The 23,390-nt window shown below is 33.8% G+C and overlaps 1 protein-coding gene across 12 annotated transcripts in view; it reads right to left on the reverse strand.

The window, feature by feature from the left end:
* SSBP2 (single stranded DNA binding protein 2) overlaps window positions 1-23,390 on the reverse strand; it is a 406,179-nt gene that overhangs the window by 27,243 nt on the left and 355,546 nt on the right. For 9 of the 12 annotated variants that reach the window (XR_010751123.1, XM_066381777.1, XM_066381775.1 and 6 more), the window contains 2 exons: window positions 17,657-17,748; window positions 12,806-12,854 (listed from right to left, as the gene is read on the reverse strand). Coding sequence is in view for 11 of the 12 variants with exons in the window: in XM_066381777.1 (XP_066237874.1) it covers window positions 12,806-12,854; window positions 17,657-17,748 (141 nt within the window). In the remaining variant the exon portion in view is untranslated. The remainder of the gene's footprint in view (window positions 1-12,805; window positions 12,855-17,656; window positions 17,749-23,390) is intronic. The other 3 variants (XM_066381779.1, XM_066381776.1, XM_066381771.1) reach the window with 1 other exon arrangement.

The following is a 23,390-nucleotide window of genomic DNA, read 5'->3' on the forward strand; positions in this document are numbered from 1 at the left end:
TAACTTGAAGTTATATTGGTTTCAGGGTAGTTGTACTCACTGCTTGATACTAATAATACTTACTCTGTAATGAGAAAGGTATATATTTGTGCAACTAAAAATCAGAAACCCGAGTTTTTCAAATTAGTACACTTTACAGATGCAACTTCTAACTATTGTGCATTTTGAGATACGTTATTTTTTTTCTTCAAGACAGGTTTCAGGATACTACATTCATGTAGTACTTGATTAACCACTGGAAAATAGTATAAATGCTATAGATTTTGTTACTATAAGTCTCCAAAGACTACTAATTTGTGGGGATCAGATATAGGTAACAAATTTCCTCTTTCCCTTTAAATCAAGCTCTTAACCTAGCTGTTTTCTAGAGATTAAAAGGTTATTAACACCACATTACTATGCTAATTTTTAAAATAAAAACTGGAAAACAGATGTATAAAAATAAGCCCCCTTAAGTGTGGGTATTAATAGAGAAAGCTAAATACAAATATTTTCTTCACACAAGGTGACTTGCTCACTTATATGAAGATTCTGTACACCCAGAAGAGACATTTTTGCCTTATTCTGAAAAAAGTCAATAATTTACTATCTTCTTACAGACAGACAGCCACGGTGGGAATAGGACCTTTAGAGTAACAAAAAGACTGTGCCTGAACCCATAACCCTCCTTTCATTGCCAACCCTTCCATATTATTAAACATAAAAATAATATGAAACCATAAAGTAGGCAGAAGGAAGTACAACGAAGCTATGGTTTTCCATTGGTGAATAAATCTTTGATTAGGGAAATATTTAATATTGTTATTTGAAAATTCTCTTCCCATTGATTGCTTCCTTGACTTGCCTTAAGGATAAACCACATGTCTCTGAGGCCACTGCTGGTCTGCCCATGGGTAACTTGGCACTGCTGATGGCCATTACCAGAGTGCCCAGCATCACTTGTGATGAGTTGACTTCCACTGTAAGTACTGGTCAGTAAATATTTACTCAACTCAGTGAATGAATACAATTTTGCTCTTGGAACCCTTTGAGTTCATGATGTACTATCTAGCCTCTGCTTTATATTATTTTAAACTTCTGCATCTGCCCTGTCCAAATGACCAACTTATCAATTTTCTCCAATTTTTACCTCTTTATAACTGGTTCATGTTCTTCCACCTCTCTCTCTTGCCTACCATCATTCCTAAGCAACTTTCCTTTCCTTTACATTATGTTTCCTTTTCTTCCATTTCTGAGTATGACCACATCCTGAACTCTTTACACACAGGTCTCAATGACTCCCTTGTCTGACATCTTTCTCATTCCTCATCATGCTCACAAAAAGTTATTCTATTATTTCAATCAGAATCTCATCATAATTCCCCCACATTTCCTAAGTCCATTTCCCCCTATCAGTTCCCTACTAACTTGTCTCTGCCCTCCCCATGCCACTTTCAGCATTTACTTCTTTCTTCAGTATTTTAATTCATCACCCTAAAGCCTACCTTGTTAATCTCCCCCTCTTTGATTATATCCTAGTTACCTTTTCTGTTTTACAATAGGGATTTCCTGGGGTGAAACACAAAACAAGCTTGACAAAGTCCAAAATATAATCATGTTATTTATATAGCTTCAACCTAGTCTTCACAAATATGTGGAAGCATTTTGTTTCGGCATTAATGGAAGCCCTGTAGCAATCCAGTAGTGTGCCAGTAAACCCTGCAAACTCATGGGCAGAAACTCTATTTTGTAGCCAATTTCTGTGGTGTAAATGTTCCCATGTGGCAGATTTCAAGCTACAAATGATTTACCAATCAGTTCACAAAATTCCTGAATCTTTAACAATTGACTTTTGTAAGCTGGCTCTCATAATGATTATTACTATCCTGAGTTGGTACCTTGCCCTTCTGTCGTACGTTAAAGACACCAAATTCTTGCTGTGCCTTCATCTTCAGCTCAATACTTTATTATATCATCCCATTTCTCCTAAGTCCTTGTTCCTATTATAGTTTTAATTTCTCCCTCTCCATGTCTACTTCAAATACAGTTAAACACAATAAACATTTAAAAATACTTATAAAAATTTGTTATCTCTTCTAGTTGTTCAATTTCTTTCCATTTTGGCTCTGTTTAAGTCTTTAATTCTGGCTTATACTCGCTGTTTCTACTTCCTATTCTTTGATGCCCTCATTAAAAGAAAAGGAGCTCCTACCTCTAGCACTCGAATCTCGAAGGAACCTATACTCTTAAAAGTTACCAGCAGTATCTGACAGCCTAGTGTGAGACATAAAATAGAACAATGTAGGTAGAAGTATTATGTGGGTACAGAAGATATATTTGAGTTGGGCAGCAAAGACTTACAGAGGGTAGATGACCACCAGAAAGACAAAGAGCAAGAACAGCAAAAAAAGAGAGAGAGAGAAAAAGGAAGGGAGGGAGGGAGGGAGGGAGGAAGAGAGGAAGGAAAGAAGGAAAAAGGAAAGAAGAAGAAAAGAAAGAACAGAGGAAGGAAGGAAGGGAGGAAGGAAGGAAGGAAAGAAGGAAGGAAGGAAGGAAGGAAGGAGGGAAGGAAGGGAGGGAGGGAGGAAGGGAGGGAGGAAAATGTGAAAATGTATTGTTTATTAGGGAAATGATAACGTGATTTTATACAGTTGCTGCAATGTGGGACTTGCAGGGGGTGTGATAAATGATGAGGTTTATAGTAGACCATGAATAACTTTAAGCTGTAGGAAATAGGGAGTCAGGTTTAGAGAGACATGCTGAAATTTATGTTTTAGTATGATAACTCTAGAAGCATTAAGGAATATGAATACAAGTTAGGAGATGATTGTAAAAAGTCTAGGCAAGAGATGATAAAGAGGGTTTTATGTGATACTGATTAAGATAAGTTGGAGGAGGAGAATTTGAGAGAACATTGGCAAATGTACTAGGCAGGGCTTGGTAACAAATGGATGAAGCAGGCAAGAGAAGGAAAAAGTTAGGATAATTCCTAGGTTTCCAACTGAGTGACTGGGTAGATGATGGTGCTACTGATGTATAAACAGGGAATTCAGGAAGGAGGACAAGTCTGGGGAAATGTCTGACACGTTAAATCTGAAGGCACTAGTAGACAGTGAGGCAGATCTGATCAACAGGTATTTGGAAATATAGGTCTAGAAGTTATCAGAGATTATGACTAGAGATACAACATCAATTGAATAAATTTCCATTTTGTGCTGGGCACAGTACTTGATCTAGAATTTGTGTGATAGTTGAAATCACATGAAAATGTCAAAAGAAAGCTCAAGGTTGAAATTCGAGAACATTACCAGTTGAGAAAGGGTGAGTGTGACCGGAGAAAAATCAGAAGAGAATATCTTATGAAAGTCAAGCAAGTTAGACTTTTATGAAGCAGGGAGGGAATGCCTACACTGGGCTTATTCTTGAGTCTTATCAGGCTCCAACCCTTCAACCTTTCTGTGACACATATAAGAATAAATTATAAAAAGAAATGTTAATGCAAATATGGAAAAAAATCAAGAACATTATTAAAATGAAGAAAATAAACCAACAGACATTTACAACAGAACCACGGTGTTAAATATTTCAGAGATCAGGTATGATGAGGATAGGAAACAAGTCATTGTGTGTGGATGATAAATAGAAGGTCACCAGTAACCTTCAGAATAGGACTTTGATGAGAACTGAAACTGTTGAGAAGTCAATTCAATAAATCTTTATTGATCAACTGTTCTGTTTCACGCACTGTACTACTGCATACAGTAATGAACAAGACAGAAAGGCCAAGGAACTCACTGTCCAGTAGAAAGGTGATGGGGGAGTGAAAGTGTGAGAGACATGGGATGGTGTTTTGAGACTAAGGCCGAGTGTAGTTCTCCTACTCCAGAGGAGTGGGACACGAGGGATTTAAGCAGGTCTTCAATTGCATTCTTTGGCACAGTGTTACAGGAACATTCTAGTTAATGGAAAGAAATAGACTGAAGACTCAGAGGAATGAATGAGCAAGATGAAAAAGAAACAGCAAGAGATAGAATAAGAGAGCAGATAAAAGGGTTAGCATCAAAAAGGAAGAACATTTCCTTTTCTGAGACAAGAGGAAAGAAAGACAGTTAAAGGTCTGATAATATTGGAGGTGAAAGGTAGAATCTGAAGAAATTTTGAGTTTAATGGGCTTATTTTTTTCTCTGTAAAACATGAGATGATTTTAGCTGATGGAAAATGGGTCAAAGATAAGAGCAGTAAAGGTAGCTGAGTAATAAAGAGTAAAAACAAATTGCCGATCAAGCATCATGAGGACTCAGCAGAGGATGAACATTTTAAAATTTCATTTTATAAATAAAAAATTTAAATTGTCACATAGTGTGTTAAGTAGTTATAAAAATGCACATTAGGCAATGTGAAAAAGTTGAAGTTGGTACTCTACAGATAATCTAAATTTAACATTCAATTTTTAAAAGTTTAATTGAATTTACTGGTGACATTGGTTAATAAAATTATATAAATTTCAGGTACACAATTCAATAACACATCATCTGTGTGTTCACTGTGTGTTCACCACTGTCAGGTCTCCTCCGTCACCACTCACCCCTGCCCTCTCCTGCCTCCCCACCCCTTTTCCCTCTTAGAATCCCCATACTGTTGCCTGGTTTTCTTTTTTCCTTGCTTAATCCCTACATTCCAAAAAAACAAGCTCACCGTTTACCCTCTAAGCCTTCTTTTCCTATGTTCCTACTTAGTTTATGTTATTTCTAGTGTCCCTGATACTGAATTCAAACATCTGAAATCACTTTCAACTTTTCCCTTTTCTTTATCCCCAAATCTAACAGGTCACCAACTGTTCTGATTCCATTTGTGAAATGTATCTGCACTATCCCTTTTGCCACCATTCCACCTCAGGCTCTGATAACATTTTATAAGGCCTATTACTATGATCTAATTTTATTTCCTTATTGTATCCATTTTATATATTATCTTTTTAAAACACAGCTTCCTTCCCCATAGATGATAAATTCCAGATTTCTCAACATTCAAAGCCCTGTGCACACTTACCTTTTTCAGTTTTATCACCCTTTATGCAATAATTCCAAACAATTCCCAATCTATTCTACCTAATACTCTAATAATTATTCCTCAAACCATTCCTTCTTCTTGTTATTTCTCCTTCTCTTTGTTTTTGTTCAAGCTTTTCTCCAGCTCATGTCCAGATTTTCCCCAGTGTAGTTAATCCCCTTCCTCCATGCTCCCCGTACTCCATACCCATTAACATGCAGTGAGAAATGGATATGCAGAGATGGAGGGTAAGCAGATCAGCCAGCCAGACATCAAAAGCATAGAACTAGAAGAAACTTTTATCTGACTGATGAGAAAATTAAGGGTCATATATATTATGTAGTTAGGCTAGACAGATAATTCAAGAGCTGTGACAAGAATCTAAATATTCTGAAATATTCTGACTCTTAATATCCAGGACCGTGTTGCTGTAGTAGGGGAAAGAGCAAGGTAACTAATTTTTAAAAAAATGATTAGTAATATTTTACTTAAGTAGCTTTCTTTAATTATGAAGTATAAGTGTGTGTGTGTGTGTGTGTGTGTGTGTGTGTGTGTGTGAAAGAGACAGAGAGAGGTACAAACAGACAGGAAGGGAGAGAGATGAGAAGCATCAATTCTTCATTGTGGCACTTTAGTTGTTCATTGATTGCTTTCTCATATGTGCCTTGACCAGGGAGCTACAGCAGACTGAGTGACCCCTTGCTCAAGCCAGCGACCTTGGGCTCAAACTGGTGAGCCTTGCTCAAACTCGATGAGCTCACTCAAGCTGGCAACCTTGGGATTCTGAACCGGGGTCCTCAACATCCCAGTCCGATGCTGTATCCACTGCGCCACCACCTGGTCAGGCTGAAGTTTAATATTTTAAAAGCACTGTATTACTAGAAATCAGGAAGGGCAACATCAAGGCATTGTCTTTGTCAGTTTAAAGTTGAAAATATTCTATTATTTTTTAGTTAGTTTTTTTTTTTTTTTAATGAACCTCTATGTGCACAGAGCAGAAGCTATTTGGAGTAAGGTGTGCATACTAACATAGGCTTAATCACTGTAGTAAATATTCATTTTTTTCCTTAAAGAAGATTCCTCTTTATTCTAGCAAGCTAGTGAGTTGATAAATACAATGCAATGTCGATCATTTGTTGTTTTGCTTATCCCTTCTGCGAACAATTGCTTGAACACTTTTTTTCTTTTTAAAAAGATTTTATTTATGAATTTAGAGAAAAAGAGGAAGAGAGAGAGAGGGAGAGAGAAAAAACCATTAGTTTGCTGTTCCACTTATTTATGCATTCATTGGTTGATTCTTCTATGTGCTCTGACTGGGTATCAAACTCCACAGCCCCGGGGTGTTGGGATGATACTCCAACCAACTGAGCTACCCAGCCAGGGCTCATAACTTATTTTTTAAGTGAGTCTACTTCTCTCTCTCTTCTCAAATGTTGCCCCCTTGGCATTCACTCTCTCTGAGTCCTATCATCATGAACTCAGCTCTTCATATGAGGTGGGTGGGGCAGAAGGAGGGTGAATAGTGAAGGGAGTTGGTGAACGTCCTGCACCAGGCAGCCTTTGTGCTGTGGTCTGCTGTCACTCTGCATTTGCTCAACTCGCATTTTCTTCTTTTATTTATTTATATAATATATTTATTTATTTTAATATTAATGTTAATGGGGTGACATTGATAAATCAGGGTACATATATTCAAAGAAAACATCTCCAGGTTATCTTGTCATTCAATTATGTTGCATACCCATCACCCAAAGTCAGACTGTCTTCCGTCACCTTCTATCTGGTTTTCTTTGTGCCCCTCCCTGAACATTTTTTGGTGAACTATACCTCCCTTATTTTTCCATATGGTTTGGATGGGGCTCAGGAAATGGGTGTGTGACCTTGGTCTGGCCAATACATCATTGCACCCTCTGGTCATAACTGGTTCATAAAGGAGCATAGGATCAGGCTAAGCAAACCCAGTTCAGGTAGTTATTCCCACTACCTCTGCTGAACTGATAGTTGTGCTCAACTGGGAGCTCAGAGGATATAAACTGGGAGTTCCACGCAGCCTCTTGCCATGACAAGGGGAAGGAGGTGCGTGATGAAGAGAGACTGGTCCTGACATTGTTTGAACCCTTAGAACCAAATGTGCCCAAAAGCAAATTTATATCTGAACTTTTCAAATACATGATCCATTAATATTTAACCTAGTTTGGTTACTTTTCTGCACCTTCTAATTAAAAGTGACTTCAGACAAAGATTATTACAATATTTTTAATAAAAGTGCTTGCTACTTAATGTTAGAATGCTATATATAGCTAAATTCAAGTGCACACAGTGCCTTGTGAAAAATACAAAAAAGGAAAAATAGTTGGTGGAGTTGTAAGTAAACTTCCAAATAAGAATGAGGATAATACTGGAATCCTCAGATGAAAGAAAGTTAGAAGTAAAAAGCATATATTTATTTCAAATTAAAAACATAAATTTTTTCTTAAAAATCTTTCTCCTACTGCCATGTAAAAAGGTGCCCAAACATTTTTGATCAAAACACTTTTATAAGACAAAACTCTGCATATATAAAGATTAAACAAATAAATAAATATATTGTGAATAATTGCAGACAGATTTCTTACTTTCAGAGAAGTGATTTCAAAATAGAAAGCAGAAAGTCTAGAATGAACTTTGTGTGTTGGGTTGAAAATGAAGCATCGGTGTGCAATCATGGCTTTAATATCTATCGATAGATACAGAAAGATAGAGATGTGTGTGGGCGTGCATTTATACATACATACATCTAGTATATCCTAGTTCTGTTGGTTGAGAAGGTCTAGAAGCTGTATTACTCTGATAGTTCTAAATACCACTCTCCAATAAAAGGAACCAGGATTTCTTTTAAAGAAATTGTCTCTAGGGCTAAAGCTAGGAAAATATAAGATGCTTCAAGGATAATGGGGACATGTGGAATAGACAAGTGATCCAGCTTCAAGAGGTACCTACTGATGAAATATGCAATAATTTTAGCATCAAAAACCTGACAAAAATAAGAATCCACAAGTACATCTGATATACATGAATGAATAGAGAAGGGGTGGTAAACACACAACACAATGTGCAGATGAGGTACTACAGAATTGTACACATGAAACCTACATAATTTTATTAACTAATGTCACTCAAATATAGTCAATATAATTTTTTTAAAAGATAAAGAAGTGAATGAATAAATGGTAAAGGAAAGACAGAATTAGCAAATAGCCATTTGGCAACCAACACAGTAAAAACAATGATTCAGGGGAGAATCATCAATGGATGCCAAAAGAAGCTGATGAAAGTATGAGGAGGACAGGGTACTTACTGTGGTTTGAAAGCATCCCTCCACAAGTTAATAATTACAAAAAAAAAAATACTTTTACAGTAGAGATGTCTGAGAAGTATCGCCTGAACTAAGTGATCACGTAGATATTACATATAATGGGACAAATCACCACCCTATGCCTCCTGAAATCATGCACTGACAAAAACAAAAAATTACTTCTGCAGTATTTCTACTAGATACGCATAACCTGAATTGAATCAAAAGGAAACATCAGATAAAATTAAATTATGAGACATTCTGTAAAATAACTGGCTAGTGTTCAAAAAAATTGCAAGGTTAAGAGAGACAAAGAACAGTTGAGGAACTGCTCCAGACTAAAGCAGACAAAGAACAGTTGAGGAACTGCTCCAGACTAAAGGAGACAAAGAACAGTTGAGGAACTGCTCCAGACTAAAGGAGACAAAGAACAGTTGAGGAACTGCTCCAGACTAAAGCAGACAAAGAACAGTTGAGGAACTGCTCCAGACTAAAGCAGACAAAGAACAGTTGAGGAACTGCTCCAGACTAAAGCAGACAAAGAACAGTTGAGGAACTGCTCCAGACTAAAGCAGACAAAGAACAGTTGAGGAACTGCTCCAGACTAAAGCAGACAAAGGGACATGCGAGGCGAATGCGACAGGTGAGCTGGGTCTTTCTTTTCTTACAAAGGACATTGCTGAGAAAAATTGGTGAGATCTGAGTAAGAACTGCAGATCAGAAAATAGTATAACATCTATGTTCATTTTCTTACTTTAATTCTTACACTGTGGTAAGGAAAGATAATGTTTTTGTTTTCAATAAACACACACTGAAGAGCTTGGGATAAAGGGTCATCATGTCTACAATTTAAATACAAGTCAAACAGTTCAGGACAATATGTATATGCAGAAAGAAGATCATGAAGCAAATGTGGCAAATCTTTAACACTTGGGAATCTGGATGAAAGGCATATGGGATCTCTTTGTACTCCTCCTGTAACTTTTCTATAAATCTGAAGTTACTTTTAAAAGAAGAAAACAGCAAACAACAAAACAAAACAATCACTTTGATATGTTGCCCTGAGGAGCTACAGCAGTGGTTCTCAGAGTGTGCACCAGGGAACACTGGTGCGCCCTAGAAGATTTCCAGGTGAGCCCTATGGGATTCCAGAGAAATATGTGTCTGTTGAGGACCAAAAAACCAACAGGGTTTTTGGAGTTTAGATTTTTGGGGGACAGAGGTGTGGGGAATTGGCTGTAAGCTGACAGTCTGCCCAACCCCCCACTCACTTGCCTGATTAGGTTGCAAAAGGCTGGTAAGCTGTGGTGCTGGATTGTTTACACTGCCCCCCATGTTCCCCGGAAAGACTGGAGGCAAGTTTCTTCCCTCCTTTGTTTGGTGTAAAGTTAAGATGATATGTATGGTGGGGGTTTTGGATTGATGATTAAACATAAGGAATTGTCTCTTGAAGCCTTTTGGATTTCTATAAAAGAAGAGTATGTGGCAATATCTAAAAAAGCTTTGAACATTTTACTACAATTTTCAACATCCTATTTATGTGAATTAGGATTTTCTACCCTCAACACAATTAAGAGTAAAAAGAGAGGAATTCTTCAATGTATTGATAAGAAAATGAGTGTTTGCCTTTCAAATATATGCTCAAACACTGAAGAAATCTCTAGGACATATCAGGCTCATGTTTCTCATAAACACAAGAATGAAAAAACTTAACATATTCATGCTGGGACCTGCCAAATTTACTAAATCTTATTAAGAACGTATCTAATATATATATAAAAAAATAACTTTTTGTCGTTTTAAATTTTTTAACCTCTCTTTTTTACAAATTCTAAAAAGCACAACTCAAAAAATGTAACATAAAAAAGTTTTTTAATGTTAGAATAAATTTAATTTTGTCATATTTATTTTGTTTAATTACCATAAAAGCCCACTTGGTCTTTGTATTTTTTTCTTTAATATTTGACTTAATTATTATAACATATTTCTCAGAAATTTGTATCTAGTGCATGTACAATCATTTGTAGGATTTTTAAATGCACCCGACTTCAATTAGTTTGAGAACCACTGAGCTAGAGACTTACACTATTAATATAAAATGGAAAATGTTTGTAAAAATGGACAAGACAGCTAAGAAATTTGTAATTCAGAATAATACAAATGAGTTGTCACTACAATATAATCAATGGTATTTAGAGAAAAAAATTCTTCTTCAATAATCTTCTGCTTGGTTTCATGTAAACTCTATGTTTTTGCTAGAAAGTCATCGGTCTTCTATGATTTTCTGTTGTTCTCACAGTAAATCTCTTTTAGAAGAATGCTTTCCTTTCTTTGCTCCGGATGATGACCCTGCTCTTCTGAGGGGAAGGCTGTAGGCCTTCCCCCACTTCTTTCCCTGCTCACAGGTTTTGAATGAGGGCAGCTGTACCCACCTGTGGCATATATTAACAGAAGGGATCAACTCCATTAATTGCTCACATGTGTGCTGGTCAAACATGTGTTTTAGACTGCCCATTGGACAGTGGTTTGATGTGCACAGCTCCTACTGTGATTGCTAGTGTTTCTCACGGTCTAAAATAACAGCTGCTTCCCTGGTACAGGACATTCTCCTATCTGCATTGCTTTAAGAAACCCTGAAGACATGGAGTACCCAAAATAAAAATGATCAGAATGTAGACCTTTCTCCTCATCGCTGATCGAATAGTCTTAAAGTATACCCATTAGGTACAATGCACCATCCTAAATATCAAACCCTCCCATTTTTCTCAGTTGCTTTTGGAGGATAACAGTCTTCACATATGGGAGTCACTGGAGGTACTGTGGGATGTGGGCAGTGCTGGGTGTGAGCTACACTCTGGCTGCTTGCGATGGGCTGGGCGGAGAGGGGTGGCTGGCCAAGCTGACACTGAGGGAGGGGAGAAGGGATTTCTGCTTCTTCTCAGTGGGAAGACTTACAGAGTTAAGGTGGGCCACTGGCTGTGCAGTTTAATCCAGTCTCAGCAGACATGCAAATAATATAATTTTTTTCCAGACTCTGGCAATAGGAAGATTGTCAGAGTTTTCAGTTACCAAAATTGTTTTTTTTATCCTGTATCTTTATTGATACTTTAATAGAAAGTAACTGTATTTTGAGCTGCTAGGCAGATGCCATTTTAAAGTGAAATCTTAAATGAATTTGAAAGGCATGCAGGAAGAAACAAATAGATATGTGAATTCTTGAAAAGCATATAGATAAGTTAATATAAGATGGAGGAGTAAAGATATTTGCATTATAATATAATCTGACAAAACAGGACCTTAGATTTGTTGAGATTAAATGGTACACTGAAGAGTCAAATGAAAGCAACATCATCATTTGCTTCACCTTAAATAATTTTATTTAATTAGCAAATATCATCACTGTTCATACTAAGAGGGAGGCAGGTGATATAAATTGATTTTTCTCTCTAAAAATATGGCAATTCATTCATTGAGAGGAAAGTAATTTCTGCTTTAGAATAGCAATGGATTTAGGATGATTCTTCCTATACAATATACACCACACTTTAAATTTTCTTGAAGTTTAAATTAACCTTAAGCACTGATCAGTTTCATGCTTATTTAGCATGAAGGTCACTGCTAACCATGAAGGAATCTCAGTGTATAGTACCAAAAAGACATCAGTCTGGACAGATGTTCATAGACTTCACAAGCTGTACTGAGCCTTCTATTGACTCCCTTGATTCTGTGCACACACTATACCTATGTACACAGCAGACCTCTCTCACACACTGAAGAACACAAGATTTCAAAGTCAAGAATAAAAAACATCTCCAGGATCATTAAAATTATATTAATTTTAAGATTGTAAGCTTAATTGTCAACCTGTGCATAATTTATGTGACATTATTAAGAGTGAAAAACATTTATGCAGTCTAACTACTGCCACAAAACATGTAAGGAAAATCCCAGTGTCAGGTTCATACACAGAGTTGTAAGGATGGCAGGTTAGGCCACAACCCCAAGGCAAATGTACACTTGCTTCCTGAGGCAGCGAGAGGCAGCCCGAGGTAGGACAGCATGGAAAACATAATCATAATAATCCTGACTGAGATTGACCTGATCTGACAACTTAGTGATTATATAGTTATTTTAGAAGATCAAATCACTTTATAATAAATCATTTTATGATACAGGTTACCGTAGTATACTTAAATCACACTTTCTATATTTTTGAAGGTCTGTTAATCCACAATGTATGTTTATATTAGACTTCGAAGTGAAAAAATACAATTATGAATATTTAAAATTATAATTATGAAATGCAATTAATATATATTTGTAAATGATTACTTTTTAAAAAAGGTTAATATAACCAATTGTAGCGCTTTCAAAAATCAATAAACTTTTGTTGTTGTTGAATGTTAAAAAGTACAAAGAAAATTTTAAACCTCATATACTCACTGAATTGGCATTTGTTGGGTTTGGCCAAGGTCTACCACCACCTGGACCCCTGCAAGACAATATGATAAATAAAATTTTAACTTATGCTTTGAATGTTTCACAATAAGCAATAAGAAATCATAAAATATTAACATTTATAATGCAGTTACCATGAAGTTCTAGATCAACAATGAAATTACTCTTTTTATACTTATTTCACAGCTTTTTAATTCTTAAATCAAAAAATTATCATTTATCATTTCACAAAGCACTTTTCTTTCCAAATCAAACTACTTTTAATAAGCCCAGTTTTACTTCAATATTTGAAGTTCAGTTATTGTAATAACCACTAAAAGCTGTAATCACCTATAACAGTAAATATACACATATTCCTAAACATTATAAAAACACATTATTAGAGTAAAAAGTACTAATTATAAAATAAATACTATAAACTATAATCTTTGACATCAATATAAGTTCTCCTTGTATCTCATTCAAAATGAAAACAATATTATTTGTAAAATATCTAACATAAAAATGACTGCTTTTTTAAGGTACAAATAAATGTACATAAAATGTATAAATTTGCCCTCTTTTCAAAAAAAATCAAGAATTTCACACATTACATTATACATTTATATATCAATCTATCTTTCAGTGCTGTTGACAATTTAGTTGCTATAAACAAGGAAATCATATTTGTTGTAATAACTGCAGTAGAACACAGTGATCAGAGTAACTCTTAGAAATAAATAGGAGATAACCTATGCCAACGTATGTCAATATATTACTTAATTTTAGGGTGAAGGATAATGATTTATATTCCAGAGCTTAAAAGGATATCAAACTTTTTAAACAAAATTAATTCTTTAGTAAGTCAGAAAGGTCCCTTGTCCCTGGTTTTTACTTTGGGATTTCTCGAGGATGTAAACAGGAAAGGGCATAAAAATTCTGTCTTTGGCCTCTGTCACGGCACCAAGTACAACTGCGCCCCACTCTGCGTGAGGAAGAGAAGGGGACAGACTCCAGAGTGGATGTGGCACAGGACTGTACACAGGGAGAGGTGAGGGCTCCGGCACCGCCACTGGGAACGGCTACTTTTCTAAGACAATTATGGTGATAATAACATTGATGACTTTATATAATTACTAGTATACTTCAGAAAGATGATTTAACATATAAGATTCAATGTCCTAATGGACAGAAACTGAGTAAAACATAGAATATATGTTGATCAGGTAAAATATTTGATTTGTTTGATGTTAATCCATATAATTTGTTTGATGTTAAATAAAATTGAGAAATATTTATCTTAAAACAACAAAAACATACTATGTGCACAGAATAGTAAAAAAATTGTATATAATTATGTTTAAATAATAATAAGGTATATTAAAAATAATATATTTTGCTATTTTAAAATTTGTTTAATGATACATAACATGCTAAATGTTAAACATTTTACTTAAATAAATAACAATAAAGGACATTAAATTAAATGTTAAATTCATCATAAGTAACATAAAATATTTTATGCATTTTAATTATTTGACAAATACTAATCTAATCTCAGCACACTATGTATTTAATATAATTGGCTAAGTATTCATATAGATAAGCTAAAGTTCCCCAACTTTACCATTGTGTTTGCAAACATTTAAAGTTTCATAAAAGCACTAAATAAAGTGGAGGTTATAGTAGTGAGTCATTCTATTAGAACAACTCCTAAGCTCAGTAATTCCTACTGCTTTTGAGGGCCATCAATATCATCAAGAAAATAATCTACAAACTATAACATAGGCATTAGTTCAAATGAAATTTTCTAGGTAAGCATAGTTTGAAGTGGAATAAAGGTTAGCCTCATTTAAAGATGAAGACAAAGGCCCTGGCCAGACAGCTCAATTGGCTGCGAGCATTGGCCTGACATGCTGAGGTTGTGGGTTAGATTCTTGCTCAGGGCACATAAGAAAATCAACCAGTGATGGCATGAATAAAGTGGATCAACAAATCTCTCTTTCTTTCTCTCTGTTTCTCTGCCTTCCTCTCTCTCTACAAATAATAAAAAATAAAAGAGAGAGAGAGAGAGAGAGAGAGAAATGGAATTTTAAAGAAGTCTGTATTTTTGGTAAGGGTAAATGGACATGATGAAATCAAAACAACCATTGGAGAAAAATCTTTTCTTTTGTAATTTACCGTCATTTTAGTCCCAGGTCATAACCACCCAAGCTTTATAATTCTATGAGCTATATAATCCAGAACAAGAAGTTCTACATCCTTTGAAATACTTTGTCATTAGTTTCTATAAAATACCAAGGTATACAACATTGAATTAGAAGTGCTTTAATGCTGAATCCTAAATTTTTTGGAAATTTGTAAAAATATAGTTAATTTAGACATAGTTTCCTTTAAAAACAAACTATAATGCATTTGGAAAAATTTATATTGTGGCTGTGGTTTGTAAATTCTTTAAATACTGAAATAGACATTAAAATTTTACTTCTAAATATATATTAGTTATAAAAATATTAAAATTATATATTTAATTTTTAGATAATACTATGTATAATTTATTATGAGTTTATAGCATAAAATGTAAAAATTATATCAAAATATATTTTAGAGGCAACCAATATTTTTTAACAATAAAATTATTAAAATTCTGTTCCTAGTGGTTTATTCTTCAATAAAGGTATAGAGGTGCTAGTTAAAAAACAGTATTTAATTACTTTAGTGACCAGGGTTTGGTCACTATTTTTCATTGTCATTAAACTTTCATGGCAAACAAGAAAAAGTGACAAGGAAAAGGAAACTCAACCAGAGAATGGTTCTCTGGCAGGTCCTCCTGACCCAATGCTCAAATGTGTTAGACTAAAAAACATAGCTTAAGCTAAGACTATTATAATGCCATTTTCTTTAATTTTAAGTAACCCAACATATAAAAGAATGATGTGAAGAAATCCACAAATACCAATCAGAAATACTTATTTGCCATAACACAGTAAGATTTACTTTGTTTCTAAGATAATAAATTATAGAACAAATTTCAGTAAAGTTTATCCTATTGAGTACAATGGAAATACAATGTTTTTTTAAAATGTCTCTTTAAATACACTTTTACTTTGTTGGAGCCAATATCAATACAAAAGTTATTCTCTTTTTTTGATCTTCAATACATTAGAACTTTCCCTGTTAGAGCAATATATTTACATTTCCATTGTTCTGGAAGGAATCCTAATTTACAGAAAACTGAAAATAATACAGGACACCAAATAAAAGTCGATAGTAACAAATAATGGAAATCTGAATCTATAAGACTTAAAGGTTCTTTAAACATTAGAAATTATAAAAGTAGTAAAATATTATATAATAAAAATATTTTAAAGTATCTAATATTTAAATGAGAAATCCAAATTTAAATAAACAAAATAATTATATTAAAATCTCCAGCCATATTTTTAGTATCCATAGTCTAGGGAATTACATGTAACCATATATTTAGTTAAATGCGTGTAATAAAGGAACTAGACAATTTAAGCAGCTATTTGGGTCTCATGATTATGCATGTGTGTTAAATTATAGTGAAGTAAATATATATTATATATTCAAAATTATATTTCCTAAAAGCTATTGCATTTTAAAGTCAGAATTTCAGGTAGGTAAATTATATACATATTTAAATCCTATTGGTAAGAGCTTCCATTTTGATACCAGCACAAAATATCACTCATTCCTTTTTGTAGCAACCATTAATAAAGGCTAAGCCTCTGAGGAATTTAAGGAAAGTTAGACTTCCTATCTATCCATTTTTACTTTAAAAGTGAAAAGATGTGATAGAAAAATTTGACCTACTTTTTTCCCTTGTTCTGTCAGTGTTCAGTCTGGCTTATACCCATCTATTAACCTATTTTCTATTTTAGGCAAAATTGCTTTCCATGAAAATTTTGTACATCAAAAGAGCTTATCTCAGAGTATATCTTCAATGCCATTACATGATGGCAGAGTTGTTTAATTTCATATATAATTGACTAAAATGTGGACAGATGGAAGATAGATTGGAGGAGACTACCCAATATCTTATATTAAGCATTTTCATCATTTCTTTAAGCCATGTCACAGAATTGATCCTCTAGTGAATTAATCAGTCACTAAGAAGCACCTGGCATGGAACTTTGAAGGCAAGTTAGAAAATAAAAATTCCTTAACAAACTGCATTATATTGGTTAATAAGAACAACCTGCTGTCTTTGAGCTTGAAAGGACTTTTCAGGAAAAAAAAAAATCCAAACTGTTTACTCTTTTATCTAAGTGCTTCTTGAATTTTCTAAAAGAAATTCATCCTACACCATGGAAGTTCTTTAATATAGAAGATACTACCAGAGAGAATTCTTTCTGTGTTGAGAGTGAGCCCAACAAATAAAAAAAAAGACACATACATAAGAGTTAAAGACGTCACTCTTAGGAATGACTAGGTGCCTATTAGAATGAAGTGACCGATATTCAATTGTTCACTTCTACAGAGTTAAGGCATGCTGCTGATGGCAGCAACTCTTCATACTTTTGTGGAGATGATATAGAGACTATGCACTTATTTATAAAAACCTCATTTTTATGATAATTAAATAAAATATAAAACTCAAAAAGAAACAGGCTAAAAGTTGGCAAATCTGAAAATGAAAACAAAAATTAAAGGCTGAAAGGGACGAATAAAGAGAATATGTTCTGAAAATAAAGCAAACACCACAGCTCATGTTTAGTCCATTTTATATTACCCAGAGATTGAGCAGCTTACATTACTTTACAAATTAGTGTGACTTTCGAAGACAAAAAATAAAGCACTTTACTAAACAGGATAACACAGCATTTTGCTTACATGTTCATTCCAGGTATCGCAGGGCCACCTAAAGCGTTCAGAGGGGGTCTCATTGCACCTCCATAGCTCTGTAATGATAACCAAGGGTCAGACTACCACAAAACAAAAAAACAAAACCAAAGAGGGGGGGAAGAAAGGAGAGCAGGTTAATGATTTCCCTATAGAACTCCTGACTGGATAAGGCCTGTGCAATTCATTCTCTGAAGGGTCCACTCTTGTACTTTTGCTTCTATTGTAACAATTACTTTTGTTTGTGTCTTTTAAAAAACTATGTGAATATGTAAGATCATTGTAGCATGTTAAATGAGTAAGGTATAGTTACAATGATATTTAATATATCTTTATTAATTTCCTGATATCTGTACAACAGTGAACTTTTAAAAATAAAACATTTCACAAATCAAAACTTTTAAAGAAAAGACTTATTCAACACGCTTGAAACTGTCAGACCTAGAACAATTACAGAAAGTCTGAAAAAAAAAACCCCCAGGTGAACTCAATATGAGAAAGTTAAATGCAAACTTCTGTTCACAAAGTAATACATCCAACACAGAAATGCACTAATACAATTATACAAAAATAAGTGAAAATTAAGGTAAACTCAGAATATGTATGGATAATTATATAATTCCATTGATTTCTGTCAATTTCTAGAATGTGCATTTAAATGATAATAATATTTTATTTATTGTTTTAACATGCATATTTCAATAGCTTACTTGAGTTTCCATCAAGGGCCAAAAGACTAAATTAAACATTACCATGCTGATATATTTTGTTACTTAACCACTTTTATGACACCACTTCAAAGTTTTCTCGATACTCTTTTTCTATTTCCTTTGCTGCTCCTTTTATTTTGCTATCTCTTTGATGGTTTCCCTAATGTTCTACCCATAACATTCTTTGAATATTCTAAGAAAAATCATTCTTATTCTTTCTTTTTTTACATAATACTTTTTATTTATTTAAAAATATGGTTAACATGTATTTTTATTTTCATTATCTTTCTTTTTTTAAATTAATTTTAATGGGGTGACAGTAATTAATCAGGGTGCACAGGTTCAGAGAAAACATCTCCAGCTTATTTTGACATTTGATTATGTCTTATTCTTTCAATAAATGCACAATTATGGATAATTTTTGTCTGCTACTATTAGTTCAATAACTATTTATTTTAGGAATCCCAAATCTTTTCTATTTTGTCATTATAGGTCTCCTAGGCTCCTAGATACTCCTGGGTTGAGCTCTGCATGAATTGTTTCCACCTGAATACCACTTCATGCTCAACATAATAAAAGTAACTGAATATAGTCTCATAACTATTCTTTATACGGCCTTCCTCAGTTCTGTGGTATGAGCTCCACACAACAGTCTATGCTTAAACCCCTAGGAGCTTTGATGTCTCTTCCTTTTCTTTCAGTTGCCATATCCAGTGTGTTACCACAAAATCTATTGATTTTATCTATGAAATAGCTTTTGAAATAGTGTTTTTATTCATATCACTAATACTTGTCATTTACTGAGACTATTTTTACTGTCTTAGTTGGACTCTCTGACTCAGCCTCACCCCCTCCCAATCTATTCTCCATAATGACTTCCAGAACTATGCTTCTAAAACTCTGTATTCTTTAAGGCACTTGAAAGCCGTGATGATCCATACTGCTTATCAAATGAAGACTGGTCTTTCAACATGGCTCTATGAGGTTATTTGCAGATCAGCCCAGCCTGTTTCCTGCCCTCACTTCCTATCATTTGTACCTGTTTCCCTGTACCCCAGCGATATCCTGCACCCTACAAAATACCTGGTGGTTCAGAACCAAGCAGTACAAATTTACACTCATGTTAACTCATGTGCTGTGGCTTTCTGTGTAGTAGGTGCTGAGATAACAAGGAAATATTCAATGAGAAAAAGTCTGTTAACTTTAGAGAGTAAGCCACAGTTTACAAGTAAATTACATGGTTATATGCTATTCTCATTGTTTATTTCTTTTACTTTCAGGAAATCTTATTTGAACATTTTGATTCTATGTGCTATGGGATAGTAGGATGGTTTCTATCCACACTTTGAGTCATTGGTTAAAAGACTATTTCCCTTAACCTCTGGATCAAGCACAGTGGTGGCAGCAACAGTACTAGTAAGGGATCTCAGAGAAGAAAGTCACTGGGAACAAATCTGAATGGTCAACTGTAACAGAATGCTTCACGAGGAAGGTCTCCCCTTGGGTCCCAGAAAATCTGTGTTCTGTATTATTAAGGAAAACATAGTTTTCTTTGTAGCTCTGGACATAGAAAGATATTAGTTTGAATCCTTGTTGCCAGCGCCCCATTTCCTCTGATCCTCTTTTGACATGTATGATCTTGGGCCAGTGATTCTCTCAATGATCCACTCAGCCTTAATCTGTTTATCTGTAAAGTGATAATATCTTTTCCCTTATAGGCTTATTGGAGGATGAAATAAAATAATATAAAACACCTATGATTGTGTTTGGTGTATTAAAAGCATGATACCTGGTGCTCAAAATTTACAGCTGCTAACTCTTCCTTGTCACCATTAAGAAGGGACCAACTTTAAATGAGTTCCCTTCCCATCAGCTTCCCTCGAGCTCTCAATCCTAACAGAATTACTTTGCTTGTTTCTGTAATGACTCCCCAACAGAGTATGCATATTTCTTGTCTAGATGTTTTCTGTTGCATAATAGTTTTTCTTTACATTTCTACACCTCTTGCTAAACAAGGCATTCCTGAAGCGAGGGTATGTTTTACACCTCTTTGCATATGCTATGCTCAAGTGTCCCAGAAAATGAGTAAAAAATTATCCAATATATAATCTGATAGATTTATGAAATATTTACATTTTTTGAATAATCTAAAGCAAAAAGAAAAGAGGAATGTAAGAAAGAATAACAACTGGCTTTCCAAGTGGTACCAACAAAGGCAGAATAGAAAGAGCTCATTTAGAATCACTGACTGTTAAAGCTGATGGCAGCTGTACAACTCCATCTGGCTTAATCTCCCGCCCAGTGCAATGTTCCCGACAGAATGGCCTTTCAGATGCCGCTTGGAAAGTTTATAAAGAGTTTTTCCATGAGTGGGCAGTTTAATTTCTAGAAATGTCTTCCTTATCCTGAACTGAATTCTAGCTCTCATCTTATATCTGAAGATACAGATATCAGTTTTCTCTCTCTTCACATGGCAGCTCAAGACATATTTCTACCTCACCATTTCTCCTTCTCAAGTATCTGACTTGGAAATCATGGTATGTTTTCACTTGTATATAACTCATTTATTCTTTATATTTCCAGAGGTACTAGAAATACGTAGTTGGGTGGTCTTGGTGAATTTTTCTGTTAATCATATGGCACCTGATGAGCATAAGAATACAGGCAAGCTAAGTATATCTTAGCACAAAAGTAGAAAAATGACTTCAATTTGGTATTCGGGAGGATTTATTATTATTATTAAATAGATAATTTTGCTTTTCTAATGAAAAGATAGTGGCATCAATTTTAAAAATCATGTATTATCACTGAACTTATAATTAAAATAGATTAATAGGTGGGGAAAATATACCACGATTTAGAGCAAACTTATTTCTTCATCAATGCAGTAAGTATTAATCACATGTATACTGTGTTCTAGGGCTGTACTTGGCCTAAATCGGCCTAATCTAAGAATCACTAGATAATACATATTTCTTTGTCCTAATATTTAAATTGTTCCAATAGATAACTACTGTTCTTCCTTCTTCACCACATTGATCTTAAGCTAAAAATAATGGAAATAATATCTATGACAAAAACAAGAAGTATATTTTGTTTGTGCATAAAGCTAGAGACCATATTCCAGAGATTGCTTTCATAATTCAGCTACAATAAAGCAGGTGCATTCTGCTGTTAGGTGGCATCTGTATGATTAAATGTCTCTTAAGAATGTTGTTTTTGCATTTTCTTTCCAGAAACAGCTAACTTTTACTACAAATTTCACAATTTATAGTGCTTGTGTTTCATATACCAGGTGTTATGAGTAAATATCTCACAAAAAATTCCCCATTCCAATGATTTTACATCACTTTTTTTTTTACCTATTGTATCATTCATATGATTCCTGCCTTCATTTAAGTATATATATAAATACTTTCTTGAGCCTCTTATACTTTATATAAGGTGATTTTACAAAGTGAGTGTACATATTTATGGTTTCTGAGGTAAATTCATACAAAAACACTTTATTTCCCTTAAATTATATAGCAACAGCTAGCAAGGACACCAATCCAAATAGAAGAGATAAACTTTTCTTTGGGTTTAAATATGCTAAAATATTCACACTTACATAATAAACTTAGTTATTAAAACATCAATAAGAGATTAATCACCAGAAATATGTTATCTTACCATGTGTTTTTTTTACCTCTAACATAAAATAAACATATAGCTATTTATAGAACAAAATATAGACCAGTATGCTTTTTATTTCTGTATTTTCAGATGAAATATAAGTGTTTATATAACCTAGGTGAGCACTGGTATATCTTTGAAACACTGCAATACTGACTTTTAAATCAGAGTCAAGTTTTTAAAGTACCCAGTATTAGAAATATTGGTCTAGGAATGACAAAAGCTTAAAGAGCAGCTATCTGAAAAATAAGTGAACTGAATGAAGACTAATTAAGTTATAGGCACTGAGTTTTAATGTATCTTTAAAATAAACATATTATAAAAATCTTTTGGAAAAAGAGCCTTCAAGTTCTGTGTAGCCAAATGGGTTGGTTTAATTCATTAAATAGTTTATTAAAGACTTCTGTGCATTCAAACAATGAAATATCCTATAGATTCTATAACTTCTAATTGCTACTAATAGTTTAATGATGGTTGCTCACATAAATTATCATCCTTAATATGAGTAGAAACAGAGAAAATACATATCCAAATCATAGTTTTATAAGATCTTAAGAAAACACATGTGAAAGAATTGAGCCTAAATGAAAAAAATTATTTTTTTCTGACTTTGAGGATCTCCTGTATATTTATATAGTGTTTTTCCTCCATCTAATATGATATTTCTGAAGAATTAGGTTATATGTCCTTCAGTTTACAATATAATTTATATATGTATATGCATATATATAACTGTGTTGGTTAGAAACTTCTAAGTCTAAGTCACATTACCTGGGTGTTAGACTCTAGATCTCTAACTCCTTTGGACAAAATATTAATTTATTTTTTTGAAAGTAGATACATGAAACAAGCTCCTAAAACTATCACTTATAATGCTGTTCTTGGAAAGAAAAAATAAAATAAATTAATTTATTCTTTTAACCAGCGTTATGACATGCTAACCTCTGACTTATGAGGTAGAAATTTTAAATTCTAGATTTTTGATTATTAGTTTCTTTGAAATACAAGATTATAAAATTAATTTCTACCCCATGCAGTTTTCCCAAAGGAGACAGAAAAAGGTGTTTTAGTCAAAATAAATGACATCCTGGAAGAGGATACTTAAAAAATGCCACCAACAGCTAGAATAGAGTTCACTTCTGTGGAATTTTGATAGAGAAATAAGCTGACATCTGATGGATACTGACAGCATTACGCTTGTTCAGCAAGACCAATTTTTAATGGTTGTATCTAAATGATTCTCTATTATTTCCATATTTTATAAAGAAAATATGGTAGTGTAAAATAAACTGTAAATGACATTCTCTAAAAAATTACAGAAATATATTTTATTCTATTTA

This window comes from Saccopteryx leptura, chromosome 4 (assembly GCF_036850995.1).
Source record: "Saccopteryx leptura isolate mSacLep1 chromosome 4, mSacLep1_pri_phased_curated, whole genome shotgun sequence".
NCBI classification, from domain to species: domain Eukaryota; kingdom Metazoa; phylum Chordata; class Mammalia; order Chiroptera; family Emballonuridae; genus Saccopteryx; species Saccopteryx leptura.